The sequence below is a fragment of the Raphanus sativus genome, chromosome 9 (assembly GCF_000801105.2).
Source record: "Raphanus sativus cultivar WK10039 chromosome 9, ASM80110v3, whole genome shotgun sequence".
In the NCBI taxonomy this organism is placed as follows: Eukaryota; Viridiplantae; Streptophyta; class Magnoliopsida; order Brassicales; family Brassicaceae; genus Raphanus; species Raphanus sativus.
Window position 1 is genome coordinate 11,057,774 of NC_079519.1, and position 18,624 is coordinate 11,076,397.

An 18,624-nucleotide genomic window follows, 5' to 3' on the forward strand; every position below is an offset into this window, starting at 1 on the left:
TTCCCGGTTCGTCTCGATTGGAGTTATCGTCGAAGTTTTACAACTAAACTGAGAGTTTGATTTTCTCGTAAAGTGTATCGTGAAAAACAAGAACGATCGACTTGAACATCGATTCTTTAGGCTGTACGATTTATTTTACGAGAGAAGCCAATCTTTCCGAGAAATCGTATATATAAACGTTCAAGGGCTTGAAACGTGTCCACGGATTCACTTACGATTTTAAGGATTCAGGCCAACAAAGCTATGACGGTTTATTCTATTTCCCGAAAATAGGATAAATGTCAGTTTCAGAAAATAAACTAGATTCTAACCCGCACACCCGTGCGGGTATGTTTTAAAATAGTTGTTCAATTTTTTTTCATAATGATTGATTGTTTATATTTTTTTCACTTACCAAAATTTAAAAAATGTTTAATATAATTCTATAGATTATATGAATCTTTTTTATTAATTTTTTTTTAAATTGTAACTTTTATTTGTTTTATATATATTATTAATATATATATCAATAACGGTGGTGAATTATCATTTTTGTTTATATCATTCATTTTATTATGATAATAATTATTTTTTATGTGGAACATACATTTTTAGTTCTTAATGGATTATATAAATATTTATTAGATGATATTTTTATAAAATTATACACATTTAATATATATTTTTATTAAAAATAAGTAATTTGTGCAATATTTTATATTTAAATTATATTAGATAAAATAGGTAAGTTTCTTTATTATTTTTAATTATATATACATTTTGGGGCTTTTATTTTAATCTATTGTGCTGAATCTACCTAATCACACAAGTAATCTAAATGGATAATTATGATATAATAACAACAAAAACGTGGGCTAACATAATTAATAAATAATATTTAAGTTCAATTTGATAAACAAACATCTTTTTACCGGGAAAATGATTAGTTCCGTATAAATAAGTATGTAAAATATTGGTTTTAAATGTAGTTGGCATTGATGATTAAATATTTCTCATTTATTTGATAGTATTGAGAGAAAGAATATTCCATATATTAGGCAAGTGCAGATTTTCTTTATTTAAAAAATACTTGTATTGTATTAATTTATGTATTTACTTAAATATAGGAATTATTATTGTTAAGAGATCAGTGGCATAAACTTGTAATATTAAATGTGAAGTAAGGGTTAATTTTGAGACTGATTGTAGTTTTAATTGTTTTACATGGTGTTGGTTGTTCATATGTTTTTTAGATGCTCGAGTAAGCAAAATGAGATGTTATATAAACCATTTATTATTTGATAAAATTTTTAAAAAATTAATATATTTTCTAGTGTATTTATTTATAAAACATGCTATTTAATATGTTTGTATATATCAGACACTTGTATGATGTATAAAAACTGATAATGTATGATATATAAACCGAAAATAACAGTGGTGGTGATAATTATGTAGTTACATATACATATATGTTAACTAAAAATAGTTTAATTATCTATCCAACTGCCTAAAATTTAATTACCTAATATTTGTTACTTATTTTGTAAGTTGATTTATTAAAGTTAATTATGGTTAAAATGAAAAATGAGAATGGCATTAGGATGTAATTAAAATGTTATTTCAAGGGTTAATTCATATTTGTACTTCAGTTTTAATAGATTAGATGTAAAAGTTCGAAGATAATTATGAAGATTGACGAAAAATGGAATATTCCCAAAAAGAGATAAACTTGGGCCCAAAGGCGAAAGGGTAGAAAGGCCACCGACCTAGACATGTATATAAGGAGGGCTGGAGCAGAATGAGAGCAGATCCGAGATTTTAGACTTAGAGAACTCCTGCAATCTTAGAGAACTTAGAACTTAGGTGGTTAGACTAGCAAGGCATGACCTAGAACGTCTGGCCGCCTCTTGTTCTATTTTTATCTTGTCCGCAGACCTCTGTTCCTCTCGAAAGGATCTAACAATTCTTTTACTTAGAGTTCCGCACATAGAAACCCTAGGCATTATTCTCGACATGCCTGTTTCTATGACCAACGCTCATACTAGACGAACCAGCACAGGCAGTTCGATCTCTTGTTCAATTCTTTCTAACTGAAGTACGTCCGACTTGATCCTCGAAAGGGGTACGTAGGCAGCCTTTCATAAGGTCCAGTCCCAAATCTTTAAACCTTTTCGTATCTTTTTCATCTTTTGTTATCGAGCTGCGACTAGATTAGGTTTATGGTTTTGAGACGGCTAGAACTAGGAAAATCGCCGACAGTTCTCGCGGCTAAAGGTTTTACAATCTTTTATAATCATCGTAACGCTCTTACCCGAATTCGAAATAAAGATCTACTTTGTACTAAACTTGTTTTGTTATATTTCTCTATTTTCCACGCATTTATTTGGTCACTTGTCGTTGGCTGTCGTAGAGAATCCGGACCTCAAGGAAAGTAGGGTTTTCCTTGCTTTCCTCCATATTTATTCATTAAAATCGACGGTATGAGTTTTGGTTCCCACATTGAACATCTTATTTAAAGGAGTACAAATAACTTATTCTATCCTCTCTCTTTTATCGCAGTTGCTTTGCAGAGAAACTTATTCTATCCTCTCTCTCTTATTTTTCATTTTTTATTAAATTGCTTACATACCTCTCTAAAATACCCCGTTGAGAACTCTCAAAATCGCCAGCGAGAAGATAAATTTTATAGGATGGAACATTGATGGGTTAATGAAAGAGGCCAATTAAAACAAAAACAACAAAAAAATAATGTGGTCACTGAAAGGAAAAGTTTGCACGTATATTTAGTTTTTTATGCCTTGTGACATGTCAATTTGTTAGTTGGTTGAATAAAAATATGCGTGGCATAGCTAGATAAAGAGGATATTCTCCTTTTAATATTGATAGATTCAAGCCACATAAAAATCGTGTATATTGGATTTGAATTTTGTTAATTATACGTGTATACAAAATCAAACAACATTCATTGTATAAGGTCAAATCAGGAGGAAAAAGTCGAGAAGCAAAGAAAGAAAGTATATCCTAAAAATTACAATTTAAAGATGAGAATCTACTATTCGTATGAATGTTTACCACATGTCATTATGGATTGAAGAGAATCGAAAGCGCGTGTACAACTTTATATCTATTCAACACGTATATATATATTTACACATTTGTACATATTAATTTTGTGATTATTGTGACTAAAATTAGGAAAAAATATGGTCAAATTTGGAATAAAATAATATAAGAACATCCAAAGACTACTTTAACTATATAAAGGTAATGCTTAACCAAACCTCTTCACATCCAAAATTCATTCCCTCTTGCTTCTATCTAACATAAAAGAGAAAGAATGTCTCTATCAAATTGTGTCAGCGATGAAGTTAAAACACCATTTCTTCCAAAACACTCTCATCATGAAAGACTGCATTACCTTAAAAGTTTCTTTGCTCTTCTCTCCCTCTTCGCAAGAGAAGCAATCTCCATTGTAAGAATCGCTTACCCATTGATTATCACAAACGGTCTCCTCCACTTCCGCTCCTTCATATCTATGTTCTTCCTAGCCGGTCTTGGTGGCCCCACTCTTGCAGGTGGATCCCTCGCACTCGCATTTGCCAACATCACCGCTTACTCGTTATTCTCCGGTTTAACCATGGGCGTTGACTCAATTTGCTCACAAGCCATTGGTGCAACACGCTATAAACTCTTTCGGGCAACAATCCATCGAGGAATAATCCTACTCCTCGTCACAACTCTCCCTGTTTTTCTTCTATGGATAAACATAGAGAGGATTCTGACAATGTTAAAACAGGACGAGGAGCTCGCATCCACAGCACACACCTTTCTGCTTTACTCTGTTCCAGATCTCATCGCTCAATCTTTCTTACACCCATTAAGAGCTTATTTCAGGACACAGTCAAAGACTCTACCTTTATCAATATGCACAGGGATTGCAAGTGTTCTCCACTTTCCGATTACGTTCCTCCTCGTGTCATACCTCGGTTGTGGGATCAAAGGTATTGCTTTGAGTGGTGTTCTGTCAAATTTCAACCTTGTCGCTTTTCTCTTCATCTACATAGCTTTCTTCGAAGACAATCTAAGAAAAGATGAAAAGGTGTCAGAGGAGTCGTATGAAGATAGTGTGAGAGAATGGAAGAAGCTTCTTGGTCTTGCGGTACCCAGTTGTGTCGCAGTTTGTCTCGAGTGGTGGTGCTATGAGATCATGATTGTGCTTTGTGGGTTACTTATAAACCCTAAAGTAGCTGTTGCTTCAATGGGTATTCTCATCCAAATTACTTCACTTGTTTACATTTTCCCTCATTCATTAGGCTCCGCAGTCTCGACTCGTGTCGGAAACGAGCTGGGTTCGAACCAGCCACAGAGAGCGAGAAGAGCCACCTTTGTTGGACTTGGTCTCAGCATCGCCCTCGCGTTCATGGCTTTCATCTTCACTTTCTCAGTCAGAAAGGTATGGGCTACGTTTTTCACGGATGATGAAAAAGTCGTTAATTTTACTGTGATGGTTCTGCCAATTGTTGGCCTTTGCGAGCTAGGAAACTGCCCTCAGACGGTCGGATGCGGCGTTCTCAGAGGGTCGGCGAGGCCGAGGATGGGAGCTAAGATCAATATAGCGGCGTTTTATGTGATTGGTTTGCCTGGAGGAATGGTTCTAGCATTTTGGTTTGGGTTTGGATTTATGGGACTTTGGCTCGGGATGCTCGCAGCGCAGATATCATGTATGATTGGTATGATGGTGGCAACGTGTAAAACTAATTGGGCATTTGAGGCGGCAAGGGCTAGGGAGCTAACTGCACCGGATGACGTCAGAAACTGCAGCCATGTGGAAGATGTGGAGGTTGGAAAGTTGATAATTAGAGAGGAGTGAGTCTTTAAGAGCGGTAGATAATTGCTCTTTCAATATGACTGTCTTCTTTAAATAATAATAATAATAATAATAATATGACTCTTTCAAAATTAATTGCCAGTTTTAATTTCATTAGAAAGAATTCAATAGATGGATAATGCAAAGTTTGTAGGATAATCTTCAAATTTTGACTGTATTGATTTTTCTGATATGGAGCATAAACTATGTCTACAATAACGATTGCAACTGCACTATTTTAAAAATAATGTAGGTTTGTTAAATAAATAATTATTAAATAATAAAATAATAAAATTTATTTTCGAACTTTTTGTTTATAAACTGACATATGTTAATATAAAAGTACATATATATCTTTTATCAATGTATATATATATTATTTTCAAATATATGCTTCCATTGATATAATAGATAAACAACTTATATCATACAATTATTTGAAAATACACTTAAGTGAAATCATTATAATTTGATTGTTTCATTATTTTACAATACTGATTAGACTATTTTACAATACGAGAAAAAAATAAAGCAAAACAAAGAAAGCAAAACTCCTAAAAACTAATCAAAAGAACTCTTTCAAGTCTAGGCAGGATCGATGAAGACATCAACTAAGATTCGAACATATATTTGGACAAATATTCAGAGCTTTCAAGAATCGTCGGAAAATGATAGAAACAAACATGAAAACAGAGTTTCGAACCTAGGTACCGCGGAGTTTTCCAAGGTCGAGACTGTTTGGTGGCTTTCTTTGCTGATCACGTCTGCTGGCAGACCGATATACTGTTTTTTTTTCGATTTTGAAACCATCGATGCAAAACCTCTGACGATTCGTAGCTAACAGCAGCTGAATTTATCGAGAGAGAGAAACACGAGTTATGGGATTCTTCAACTTTTAAGTTAAAAAAGCTATGGGAGTGGAGAGAGGGAGAGGCAATGAAAGAGTGGAATGTTCATGGTGGTTTATGTAAAAACACATGTCATGCAGCCAGAGTTATTGGGTCATTTCTCCTGGAATCAAGACAGCCTCTCACCAGGGACGGATGCAGAACCATATGTAGATGGAGGCACAAATTTTATTTCATTATATTTAGTTATAGAATTAGGAAGCATTTCTTATACTAATAGTAATTACTGAAGGAAAATAAAAAAATAGATGGGGGCACGTGACCCTGTTCCTCTTCACCTGCGTCCGCCACTATCTCTCACGTGCAAAGCCGAAGTGGCATTTAAGTGATTTCTTCAATAGAAAAAAGTGGATATTGTATTTTCGAAAAGACTTGCATAGGATCAAGGATCAAAGAGTACCCCAATCCATTTTGCAAATAAAAACTTTGGCCGACCCAAAGTCCAAAATAAAACCCTATGTTCCTTTTGGTATAATTAACATTTTATCAAAAAAAAAAAAGTCCAAAATAAAACCTGCCCACGACCCACATTCTCAATTTTCTAGGTTTATAAACGTTTTATTAGCCAGCAAACTTGGTTTTTGAGATAATGAAACAAAATCATATCACTGAAACTTCCACAACATCAGAGATTCTACATTGAGACTTCCGCTGGTCTCTATGAAAAAATCACTGAAACGGAATTCACTCCTTCTTCACATCACGCTCAGTAGGAGGCTCATCATTATCCACAACGGCCGATTCTTGCTTGGTTACATGAGCGTCTTTCTCACCAGTCTCTGCGGGTTCAGACGCAGATGGGGTTTCGGCTTCTGAACCGGTCACTTTGACGGTGCCAACGGTAGCATACTTGCTCTTGAACTTGTACTCCCAGTCCTGAAGAGCTTCTAGCTCAAAGGGACCAAGACCAGAGATATCCCAAGTCAAATCTTTCTCCTCAAAAGACATCTTTGCAAGAGCTCGGCTTGCGTCTTTCCCTGCAAACAAAGCATACGGTCCTCCGGGTCCATAGAACATCCTACAAACCAATAAGATATGGATAATTGGATACCATTTCATTACAAACACAACCTTTAAATTAAATTAAGAAGATAATCAAAATCCTAATATGTAATAAGAAAAACCTTCTTGTATAAACTTCAAAATGGATAAACCTTTTATTACACTATGCCAAACATAACTTCAATCACCCAGAGAATTTCAGCTTAGAAACCCTAAATTAAAATACTTCTAAGGGCAATTACTGTCAAAGTTAACCACTTTACGGTTCCAAAGTATGCAAGTCAAAGTTCTTACAGGACCAAGACGAAACTAGAGAAAGGAGAAACCAAACTTGTAACCCGATGTTTGTCAAATTTCAAAGAAAAGACAACCTGCTTTGAGTTACATCATAGATCTGATGTTTGATGGCCATAAGAAGGGGCTTTTGAGGGTCGGAGCCATCGTACTGCTTAAGCTCCTCCTCTGTGATCTCGCCGACCTGAACAGGCTGAGGAATCGGTGGTTCTTCCTCTGCAGCTGACGATCTAGCCCTCTGATGTCGGCGAACATCATCGAAAGGCGAAGCAAACCAGCCTGAGACGACTTGGTAAATGGCGAAGGCGAGAGCGAGGGCGGTGAAGAAGACCACCGGGGAGAGACCTGTGTAAGCATGTATCGCTTCTTTCAGTGTTTGCCATAGGTGTAGCGCCATGGTTTCGCTTGGAGAGAAGAAGGAAAGGAAAGCAGATCAGTCTTGAAAAGATTTTCTCACTTTAGTCTTTCTTTGTAAAGTCAGACTAGACTTTTGACCCGCACGCCCGTGCGGGTGTTCTTTTTCGGTTCGCAATATTTAATTTTTATTATATTTTATATAAATGTGATGTTGTTAATATATATTCTATGCTGATTTAATACATATTTTATGATGGTTTGTTGACCGATATTGGACAGTTCCGTTTGTATTTTTAATTACCCTACACAATATGTTTTTAGTATTTGGTTTTGATAAACAAAAAACCTAAAAGAATATATTTGATTTTTCAAAACTTACATATTCATCAGCAAAAACTATTTGAAGAGTCTCTCCCACCGAATAAGGTGTTTTGTTGCCAGGAATGAAGCAATTTGACTTGAGATCACTATTTCATCTTAAATGGATTCATGTTTTTGAGAGGTGTGAAACTTGCATTGCTCGACATTTTTTTTGATCTGGATGTGAATGTTGTTCTTCAACGTATATTGAATTGTATATAGTTTTATAAGTGAGACATATATGATAGTAAAATCTAAACTAATTATTTGAAAACTTGATTTGCAAGTCGTGTAGATAAAAAATATACTAAAGGTTAGGAATATTTTGTCAATATTTTGTTTTTAATTTTTTTCACATAATGATAAGTATTTAAAGTTTGGAATATACTAAAGATGTTGTAATCAATCGATCCTATAAATCTGTAATTAGCAAGTATATTGATATTTTTATAAATATGATACCTTTAATTTAGGGGCTTGTTATGTTAAGTTATTAAGATAGTTAAAGATTTTACGAACAGTGAATTGATATATCTGACTTAGTTGATATATTTTTTTAATGATAGGTGCAACAAAATCATTAGAAAACTTTATACATAGATTTTATGTTTAGAATATTAATTAATATAAATATTGAATCCTATTAATCTATAAAATAGTAGTCAACCCGAATGGTTTTTAATTTTATCCAATACAAGTAGTACATATAAGGGAAAATTCTATAAAAATATCTCAACTAAATTTGTTAAGCTTTTAAATACCTAAATTTTTTCGCTGTCTAGTTTAATATCTCAACTAAATTTTTTAAGCTTTTAAATACCTAAACTTTTTCGCTGTCTAGTTTAATATCCCAACTAAATTTTTTTAAGCTTTTAAATACCTAAACTTTTTGATGTCTAGTTTAATAACCCAATTAATTATTTTGCTCACTTTAATATACAAACTTTTAAAACTAAGTCTATTTAATATCCAAACTTTTTTATTTTAATTAAAATACTAATAATTTTCAGACGAAATTTTAAAAAATCTCTAAATTTTACAAACATCTCAGAAAATTCTAATTTTATTTTATGTTTGAGAATAAAATTAACTAAAATGTGTATAACCTTAAATTTTGAAATAAAAATTTTAAATTTTAAGTATTGAGTTTAGTTTATTTTCTGAAATAGAAAACAAATTTATTTATTTTCCTTAAAACTTAATTTTAAAAATTTTAAATTTCTTCCTAACTTATTACCTTCTTTCCTAAATCATAAATAAAATTAGAATTTTCTGAGATTGTTTTGTAATTTGAAGGTTTTTTAAATTTTGTTTGAAACTTATCAGTATTTTAAATAAATTTTGATTATTAAAAGGGACATATTTTAAAAATTTGTATATTAAAATGAACAGTATAATTAGTTAGGATATTAAACTGGGTAACAAAAAGTTTTGGTATTAAAAAGTTTAATGAAATTTAGTTGGAGTATTTTTATGAAATTTTCCCTACATATAGTCCGGTTTAGTAATGCTATTTACAGTTATAATATTATAGTTATATATTAGTTTTGGCTGTAACACTATTTTAATAAAAAAATTGGCAATGGATTCAACAATATCGCTTACTAAATTTTTGAAACAGTTTCATGCTGATATCGAGATTGTGCTGATGTCCAACTGTATGGTTAGAGATTTATAGTTAAAGATATACAAATTGGTCAAAGATAATGTTAATGGGCTTCGATTTGGATTATGACGTGAAAGGCTTAAACAAAATTATAGCAAATCTGTATCATTATATCAGTGGCAGATATTGTAAATATTTAGATGAAGTATGGGTTAATTTTTCTTTTGTACTTCACTTTTAATAGGATAGATTTATTTTCTCACTTTTAGCCTTTTTCTTTTCTTTTTTGGAACCCAACTCTTTCACCTTTTAGTCCTTTACCATTTTTCTCAAATTGAGTTTTCTTTTCCATTAGCATCTCTATAATATTATTTGAGAAGTCAGTTCCTACGTGTCACGCTCACGTTAACTCTCACGGTGTTGATTACGATGATACCCTTAACGAATCAAATATATCTAACTATCAATTATTAATCATTTATTTTATTTAATTTTCCTTTTCTATTAGGTTTCTTTTTTCTTTTTTCTTCCAATAACCTATATATAAATAAAATTTATAATTTAAAAACGAAAAATGGACATTTTACTATCCAAATCTACATTTGAAATCCTTAGATATTTTACTTTTGGATTGGATTCGGATAGAAGTAAAATATAAATTAGGGAGAATTACCAATTGTGACTCAAAACTTGGAGTCAAACCCAAAAGAGTACCCCAACTTGGGTCAAAGGCAAAAGTAACTTAAAAGGCTATTGAAATTACAACTATCTCCTTGTGAACAAACAAAAAAACGGATTTTTTTTTACGTTTCTACCCCTCGCAAGTCGTCTGTAAACAGACGACTTGAAAATAAGTCGTCCAGACGACTTTAAGTTAAGTCGTCTGGACAGTTATTCTTAAACATAATTTAAAAATTTTGTAAAAAATATTTTGATAAGTGAAAAATTGGAATTATGTAATTAACATATGTCTTAAGAGATATAAATTAATATATAACAAATTTCAATTGTTTTCAGCCCAGATGAGTGAAAGTAGTGAGTCATGATATTCTTTAGTTTATGTTTCATCAACATATGTTGTAGTATTGTATGTGTTCTTAGGGTTAGATTTTGGAAAGCATTAAAACCGTTTTTGAAAATTTTTAAAATTACCTAGGCGTGTTCGTTTCTGTGTATAGTAAACACTATTGAAGTATAATTTGATTTTATAACGTGGTTAGTAAGTTAATTTAGTCATTTTAGTTTAGGGGTTCATTTTAGGGTATTGGACGACTTAATATTTAGTCTTCTGTTCCCAGACGACTAAATATTAGGTCGTCTGATGTACATTATCAGCCAGAATAAGTCGTCTAAACCGGACCAAACCTTAAAGTTTACCAATGTACTTTTAAAGCTAACCGGATTATTTACCCAATATATAAGGTGATTTTTTTTTTTTTTTTTCATTTTCCGCGAACAGAAACCCTAACAGTTCTCTCTCACCGGCGATATCAAAGGCGATTCGAATTCCCACTATTTCCGAACAACCATCGTTCTCAACGTCGGCTATCTATCTCACTTCATTCTCACCGTTGTCGCCGCAGCTTCTTCTAACCCTAGCGCCGCCGATTCCTCTAAACCCTAGCGCCCCCGCTTCCACTATTTCCGAACAAACCGTCGCCCTCGCCACCGTGCTCACCAACGTTCTCACCGCCGCTTACTCTAAACACTAGCTAGCACCGCCGTTTCTTCTAAACCCTAGCGCCGCCGCTTCTTCTAAACCCTAGCGCCGCCGCTTCTTCTCTGTAAACCGTAGCGCCGTTTCTCTGTAAACCCTAACGCCGGTAAGTCATCAAACTCGTGGAAAAGATGAACATAAAACGTTGTCTCTTTCAATTTACTCATTCTCACCGTTTCACGTTTATTTTTTCAGATCTATAACCACAATGACGAGTACTCGAACTCCTTCTGCGACTAATCAGGTCCGCTTGAAATTTTTCTACTGGAAGACTTGTAAGTAAGTCGTCTGGAAAGTCTTCAACCTGGACGACTTAGTACGTCCATTTGGAAGACTTTCCAGACGACTTAAATATAAGTCGTCAACTAAGTCGTCCAGTTGGACGACTTTCTAGACGACTTATATTTAAGTCGTCTACTAAGTCGTCTGGAGTAACAATTAAGGCGTGATTGATTTAGCTTGTGTTCTGACTTCTATTGTTGTCTTTGATTATTTTGCAGACAAAAAGGATGGATATTCCAGAACTCCCCCGTAGGTTATACACATTAGGGGAAGAGCCAGAACCCCACAATAGCATTTCGTATCATACGGATAACACGAAGTTGCATACTGCTCTTAGGGAAGCTCTCACTGATGCTGAATTTGAAGAGCTCAAGGAGTCGAGATTGGGAGTTTTCATCAAGTTCAAGGAGCAGGGATTTGGTTGGGCTTCAAGGCTGGTTCACCACTTGCTCGGTTTAAAGCTGGACATTAAGAAGAAGTACGAGATGTGGTGTCTCGTTGGTCCAGAACCTGCGAGGTTTTCACTGTTAGAGTTTGAAAACATCACTGGTCTAAACTGCGACTACATCGAGGACCTTGAGACACCAGAATGTGAAGTTACCCCACAGATGGTTTCTTTCTGGGAGATGATGGGAGTTCATCGGGAAGCTGGGCCAAGTACTGATCAGATAATAGCAGCACTGAAGAGATGCGGGGATTGGTCCAGGGAAGATCGCAAGCGACTCGCGTACCTTTCCATCTTCACTGGATTCATTGAAGGGAAAAAGTTCTCAAGCGCTACACGAGCTACTCTCGCAAGGCTAGTGATGGATTTAGAAAGGTTTGAGAATTATCCATGGGGGAGAGTCGCGTTTAAGGTGCTGATGGACTCTTTGTGGAACAAAGATATTACTGGCTGTTACACCGTGGATGGCTTTATACAAGTTCTTCAGGTCTGGGCGTACGAAGCTATTCCGGGATTGGGTGCTAGTATTGGTCTACCCAGAGCAAACAGTCCGTCTCCACCGATTCTGGCTTACGACGGCAGCAGAGGCCGCAGATTCATGAAAGCTGCTATCTTGAGTCAGGTACCTTTCCATCTTCACTTAATTAAGTCGTCCGGAAGGTCTTCCAGCTGGACGACTTAGTAGACGACTTATTATAAGTCGTCTGGAAGGTCTTCCAGCTGGACGACTTAGTAGACGACTTATTATAAGTCGTCTGGAAGGTCGTCCAGCTGGACGACTTAGTAGACGACTTATAATAAGTCGTCTGGAAGGTCGTCCAGCTGGACGACTTAGTTGACGACTTATAATTAAGTCGTCTATTTAGTATTTTGTTTCAAATATCTAACTCGATTCTTCTTCTATTTACTGCAGACCCGCGTGATCAACTTTGTTGAGAAGGACATTAGTGAAATGTGGCCAAAATGGGACTCTGAGGTTGATGACGTGCCCGCGGAGAACATCATTAAAGTGATGTATGATCGGAGACCGTGGAAGTGGACCATGGATTGCTGGGAAGTCACTGGTACAAAACCCAAGTTTGTGACTCCATCGAAAAGAGCCAAAGAGATGGTTGTGGAGGAGGTGGAGGAAGACAATCAGAGACCTCGGAAGAAAGCTCGTAAAGAGGCTCCTAAAGAGGCTCCTAAAGAGGCTAGAGAAGAGGCTCCTACAGAGGCTACAGAAGAGGCTACAGAAGAGGCTAGAGAAGAGGCTAGTTGGGTGACCAGAGAGGAGTTAGAAAACATGTTCAAGGACTTAGGTGACATGATGAAAGAGGGGTTTAAGAAGTGCATCAGGGAGATTAGGAAGATCTCCGATAGATTGGAAGCTGTGGAGAAGAAGGTTGGTGTCACCAATCAGGCTACCCCTCAAGCCCCAGAAACCGGGGTTAGTAAAAAACACCCTACCCCACAAGCCCCAGAAACCGGGGCTAGTAACAAACAGACTACTCCTCAAAAGGATCAGCCTCCACTTCAAACCAATCATCCTACTCCTCCCACCAGACAGCCTGCTCCTCAAAAGGCAAAGCCTACTCCTCAAAAGGCGAAACAGCCTGCTCCTCAAACTAAACAGCCTGCTCCTCAAACTAAACAGCCTGCTCCTCAAACGAAACAGCCTGCTCCTCAAACTAAACAGCCTGCTCCTCAGACGAAACAGCCTGCTCCTCAAACGAAAAAGCCTTCTCCACAAAAGAAACAGCCTTCTCCTCTGCCCAAAGAGGTTAATATCAAATCTTTAAGTCGTCTGGTCTTTGTATAGATTTGTAAATATATAAGTCGTCTGGAAGGTTTTCCAGCTGGACGACTTACAAATAAGTCGTCTGAACTCCAGCTGGAACCAAATCCTCTCCCAACTTTTATTTAAGTCGTCCAGGGTTAACTTGTTCTCTTTTATTGCAGAGATTGTTGCCGGAGGATACAGCAGATGAGGCGATCTCGGTATATAAGATCTTGCCGGAGGATAAAGCAGATGGTGTCACCTCCAAAGAGATTGTTCCTCTCACTTCCACTGACCAACCGAGCTTCGCTTCCAACGATCAACAACCGAGCTTCGCTTCCACCGATCCAGCTTCAGCTTCAGAACCGAGCCTGGTTGTATTGGACCAAACAGCTCCCACTGCTTCTGTGCGTGCAAGGAGTGAACGAACGAAGAAACCTGCTCCCACGCAGATATCTCCTTATACGGCAGAGAGAAGGAAACTCCTTAGAGTGGGAAAGTATAATCCATTTCCCACACTAAACAGACCTAAGATGAAGGAGCTCGCTGATTGGTTGAAAACTGATCCGTAAGTGATTGCTTTACCCATAATAGCTTGATTTAGTCTACCAAAACTGATTGCTTTTTTGTTTGCAGTGATTATTTCACTAAGGAAGAGGACAAACCACGTACATCACCAACTTGGTGGTATCAAAAACTCCGGACATCCAAAGCATGGCTGGAAGACGTAGTAAGTCTTCTGCTTATCTTTAAGTCGTCTGGTAACTTGTCTTTGTATAGATTTGTAAATATATAAGTCGTCTGGAAGGTTTTCCAGCTGGACGACTTATTTGTAAGTCGTCCAGCTGGAAAACCTTCCAGAAGACTTACAAATAAGTCGTCTGGTAACTTGTCTTTGTATAGATTTGTAAATATATAAGTCGTCTGGAAGGTTCTAACTTGTATTATTTTATATGCAGCATATAGATGCTTGGATGAATGTGCTGAGGCAGAGGTATAAGGAGAACCCACAATGTTTCCGGAGCGAGCGAATGTGCTTCCTGGATCACAACTTTACCCAGTCTTGGAGAGAACAGTATCTGGTCTTCAAAACATCGTCGTCTGATCACAATGGTTTAGGAAAAATGCTACCTAGTGGGGCGGCGAGTTTGTATGACGGATCAATGCCTTCATTTTGCCAATCAAACAAGAAGTGGGGGGAGGACATTGATGATATCTATGCGCCACTGAACTTGGACAACAAACATTGGGTGGCTATTTGGATATCGATCCCTAAGAGGCACATAGTCGTCTGGGACAGCATACCTTCAACTACCATACCAGAAAGATGGGATGAGATAATGGAGCCTTTTCTCGAGATGGTCCCTTATCTGATTGTGGAGTGCGGAGACCAGATGCATGGGTTGGAGCGATACACTTATGAGAGACTCCTCAAAGATGTACCCACGGCCAACAATGGTGATTGTGGCGTGTACGCTGCAAAGTACATTGAATGTCATGCTCTTGGGGTCCCCTTTAGCCCTAAAGACTTTGCTAGGTCCAATGCGAAGACTATGAGGGATACTATGGCTTTGGCTATATGGACGGAGCTTGTTGATCAGCATCTGAAAGATAATGAGGATGGTGGTATGTTTGTAGGCATGTATGATTAGATACACAAATCAATTTGTATAGATTTTTTAACTTGTATAGATTTTTTAACTTGTATAGATTTTTTAACTTGTATAGATACACAAATCAATTTGTATATTTGAACTATTTGTATACACAAATCTATTTGTATATTTGAACTATTTGTTTACACAAATCTATTTGTATGTTTGTGGGCATGTATGATTTATTTGATTTTCTAACTTGTATAGATTTTCTAACTTACAAATAAGTCGTCTGGAAGGTTTTCCAGCTGGACGACTTACAAATAAGTCGTCTGGAAGGTTTTCCAGCTGGACGACTTACAAATAAGGTCGTCTAAAAAAAATAAGGTAGTCTAAAAATAAAATACACTGGACGACTTACAAATAAGGTCGTCTAAAAAAAATAAGGTAGTCTAAAAATAAAATACACTGGACGACTTCGTAAAAGGTCGTCTAAAAAAAAATACACTTGAAGGGATAGTAGAAGGTAGTCTAAACACTGGACGACTTAAATACACTGGACGACTTAAATACACTGGACGACTTCGTAAAAGGTCGTCTAAAAAAATACACTTGAAGGGATAGTAGAAGGTAGTCTAATACACTGGACGACTTCGTAGAAGGTAGACGAAACACTGGACGACTTAGAAATTAGTCGTCTGGACGGGTAATCAAGACTGGACGACTTATATTTAGGTCGTCTGGACAACTAGTCAACTGGTTGTGTACATTGTGGTTTCGTATGGCCAGTTTCCTTGCAGTTTGAGCATCTCCGTGCCCTGTGTTTCTTCCTGGGTTTGTGTCCCCTCATCCTAGATAGCTCCAACCAAGATTGCCATCTTGATTTCTTCTGTCTCCCCGGACCACGCTTTACGTTTGGAGGAAAGCATTCTCGTTCCTCAATATGTTGTGACACGATAGGATATATATTCTCTGAGTATCCTGCATACAGATGATTCTTTGAGTAAAGTGGACATACAAGTGTGTCGATATGCACACCAGCATGTGTTCCAGCTGCTATAGCATGAGAGCAAGGTATTTTCTCCACTCCATAGACACCACAACCACACTTTACATGTTCCAAATCAACCGCACAGTCCATTTTGCCACCTTTGACAAAGAAACGCCATCCATCAATTGGTTCGACCGTCATCGTATCCGCTATCTCTGATCGAACAGCAAGCAAGTATTCAACACCCCGGCTATGTACAGTTGGGAGACTCAAAGCATCTTGTCTCCTTTTCCAATACCATTTTCCTAACTTCTGCCTTATGAACTCCAGCAGGAACGGAATCGGAAATCCTCTTGCTCGCTTCAGTGCGGAATTAATAGATTCAGCGATGTTGCTTGTTTTTATGTTGAACCTGTTCCCCTTACAATAAACCCTTGACCATAGCTTGGCGTCGGCCTTCTCCAAATACGTTGCAAGTTCCGGGTTTGCACTCCGTATCTCAGCCATGTACCGGTTAAAATCGTGAACCGTGTGCGCATAAGCAGCCCCTTTCACCAAGTACATGAGATGTTTCCCTTTAAACTTTTTGACAATGTTATCTTGAAGGTGATAATAACATATTCCTCGGGTTGCCCAAGGAAACACCTTCTCACACGCACTTTTAATGGCCGCGTGCCGGTCAGAGACTATCACCAGAGGCTTGTCATGAGATATACAACTAGCCAATTTTGTGAAAAACCATTCCCAAGAAGGTTCATCTTCAGCATCCACGATCCCAAAAGCCAATGGGAATATCTGAAAATTGCCATCTTGTGCGGCTGCAACTAACATAACACCTCCATACTTTCCACTTAGGTGAGTTCCATCCACCACAATGACCCTTCTCTGATACTTAAAACCTTTGATAGAAGCTCCAAAAGAGAGAAATAGATACTTAAATCTTTTCTCAGAATCAAGTTCTATAGCCGTGATAGAATCAGGATTTGCAATGGAGATTTGCTCGAGATATGAAGGCAGACGCGAATACCCTTCTTCTGCTGATCCTCTCACCAATTTCTGTGCATATAACAGTGCTCTGTATGAAGTGGTGTAATCAAGCGTCATGCCAAACATGTTCTTCATTGCATCAGTGATATGCTGTGGAGTTATCCCATCAATGATCCCAACACGATCAATGAAAAGACTACCAACATACTTTGGAGTACAGTGTCTCCGCTGAGCGATTCGGTCTCCAATTGAGCATAAATGTTTTTCCACATACTTTGTTACCCAAAACGTGTTTGACCCATGTTTCACACTCGCTCTGATCTTCCATCCACAACCGCTAACCCGACATATTGCCACAAGGAGAGTTTTTGTTGATTTGTATATTCTGAAAGAAAACCTACCCCTCACTGCTGTCAACCGCAGCTCTGAAAGCAGTGCATCCTTGCTAACAAAACTCTGGTTGACATAGATGCTGGTACAATCCGATTTTCCTCCTTCAATAGCATTTGTCTTAGCATATGTCTTTTCAATTTCTTCAAAACAAATATTATCATCATCTTCCTCGTCCTCATCTAGAACCTTTCCATAAAGACTGTAATCCCCACCATTCTGATCCGTTTCACCAACAATAGTGTTATCAGCATCCTCCTCCCCATTTTCCTCCTCCCCATTTTCCTCCTCCCCATCTTGATTTTCATCTTCAACAGACTCATTATCACCAACATCTTCAAAACATTCATCAGCCTCATCATTATCACCAACATCTTCTTCCCATTCACCAGCTTCATCATTATCACCAACATCTTCTTCCCATTCACCAGCTTCATCATTATCACCAGCTTCTTCTCTTTTCTCTGAAACCGTTTCCACCTTGCTGCGGCTTGATACACAAAGACATACTCTATGCGTTTTGAGTATCTCGAGCAAGTTTCGAACTTGTCTATCACTTGTAACATGAATGGGAGGACTGCTTGGAGTCATCATCATTTCTGCTGGTAATGAGTAGCTAATCTCCACAGTCACTGATCTCATGTCCAGGTTATAATCTTCTTGAGCCATTGCAACAAGTTCAGCATGTGTTGAATCTTCATTCAATAAAAACAATCTTGCTCCTTTGAGATCATCAACCACAAAATCCCAACGGAAATCTCTCAACAACCATTCTCCATACACTGCATGTAACTTAAAAATCATCTGCAAATATTCAAAATAAAACACATTAGTAAACATAGAGAAAATGAAGAAGTTCAACAAACATTATCGCAGACGACTTAGATTTAAGTCGTCCAGAAGACTTAAAGGTAAGTCGTCTAAAGAGGTCACTTTTGCAATTGAAAATTAAAAGGGACGACTTAATTCTAAGTCGTCCGGCTTTGTTTGTTAAAAAAAAAAATTCAGACGACTTATATATAAGTCGTCTACGAAAAACGGGCTAGTTTTGCATTTGACCGAATCGTGTCAGATCTTTGACT

The 18,624-nt window shown here is 36.9% G+C and overlaps 3 protein-coding genes across 3 annotated transcripts; 2 read left to right on the forward strand and 1 right to left on the reverse strand.

Annotated features, from left to right (window-relative positions):
* The first annotated feature begins 3,319 nt into the window (after positions 1–3,319).
* Positions 3,320–4,852, forward strand: LOC108826978 (protein DETOXIFICATION 50-like). Its single transcript, XM_018600322.2, has one exon. It carries the CDS (start codon positions 3,320–3,322, stop codon positions 4,850–4,852), a length of 1,533 nt encoding a protein of 510 aa, XP_018455824.2.
* Positions 4,853–6,294: 1,442 nt separating this feature from the next.
* On the reverse strand, positions 6,295–7,528 carry LOC130499411 (membrane steroid-binding protein 1). The gene is made up of 2 exons (XM_056993420.1): positions 7,131–7,528; positions 6,295–6,775 (listed from the first exon to the last, which is right to left on the reverse strand). Exons 1-2 carry the CDS (start codon positions 7,448–7,450, stop codon positions 6,442–6,444), a joined length of 654 nt encoding a protein of 217 aa, XP_056849400.1. The 5' UTR covers positions 7,451–7,528; the 3' UTR covers positions 6,295–6,441.
* Positions 7,529–11,269: 3,741 nt separating this feature from the next.
* Positions 11,270–12,421, forward strand: LOC130499695 (uncharacterized; the record flags this gene model as incomplete). The annotated part of the gene is made up of 1 exon (XM_056994027.1): positions 11,270–12,421. A coding segment is annotated over exon 1 (819 nt), but the record flags the coding sequence as incomplete, so codon positions are not given.
* Positions 12,422–18,624: the final 6,203 nt, after the last annotated feature.

Coding starts and splice junctions, on each gene's coding strand:
- LOC130499411 (XM_056993420.1), bottom strand. CDS start 7,450: ATGGCGCTACACCTATGGCAAACACTGAAAGAAGCGATACATGCTTAC. Junction 6,776..7,130: donor TATGATGTAACTCAAAGCAG/GTTGTCTTTTCT, acceptor ATTGGTTTGTAG/GATGTTCTATGGACCCGGAG.
- LOC108826978 (XM_018600322.2), top strand. CDS start 3,320: ATGTCTCTATCAAATTGTGTCAGCGATGAAGTTAAAACACCATTTCTT.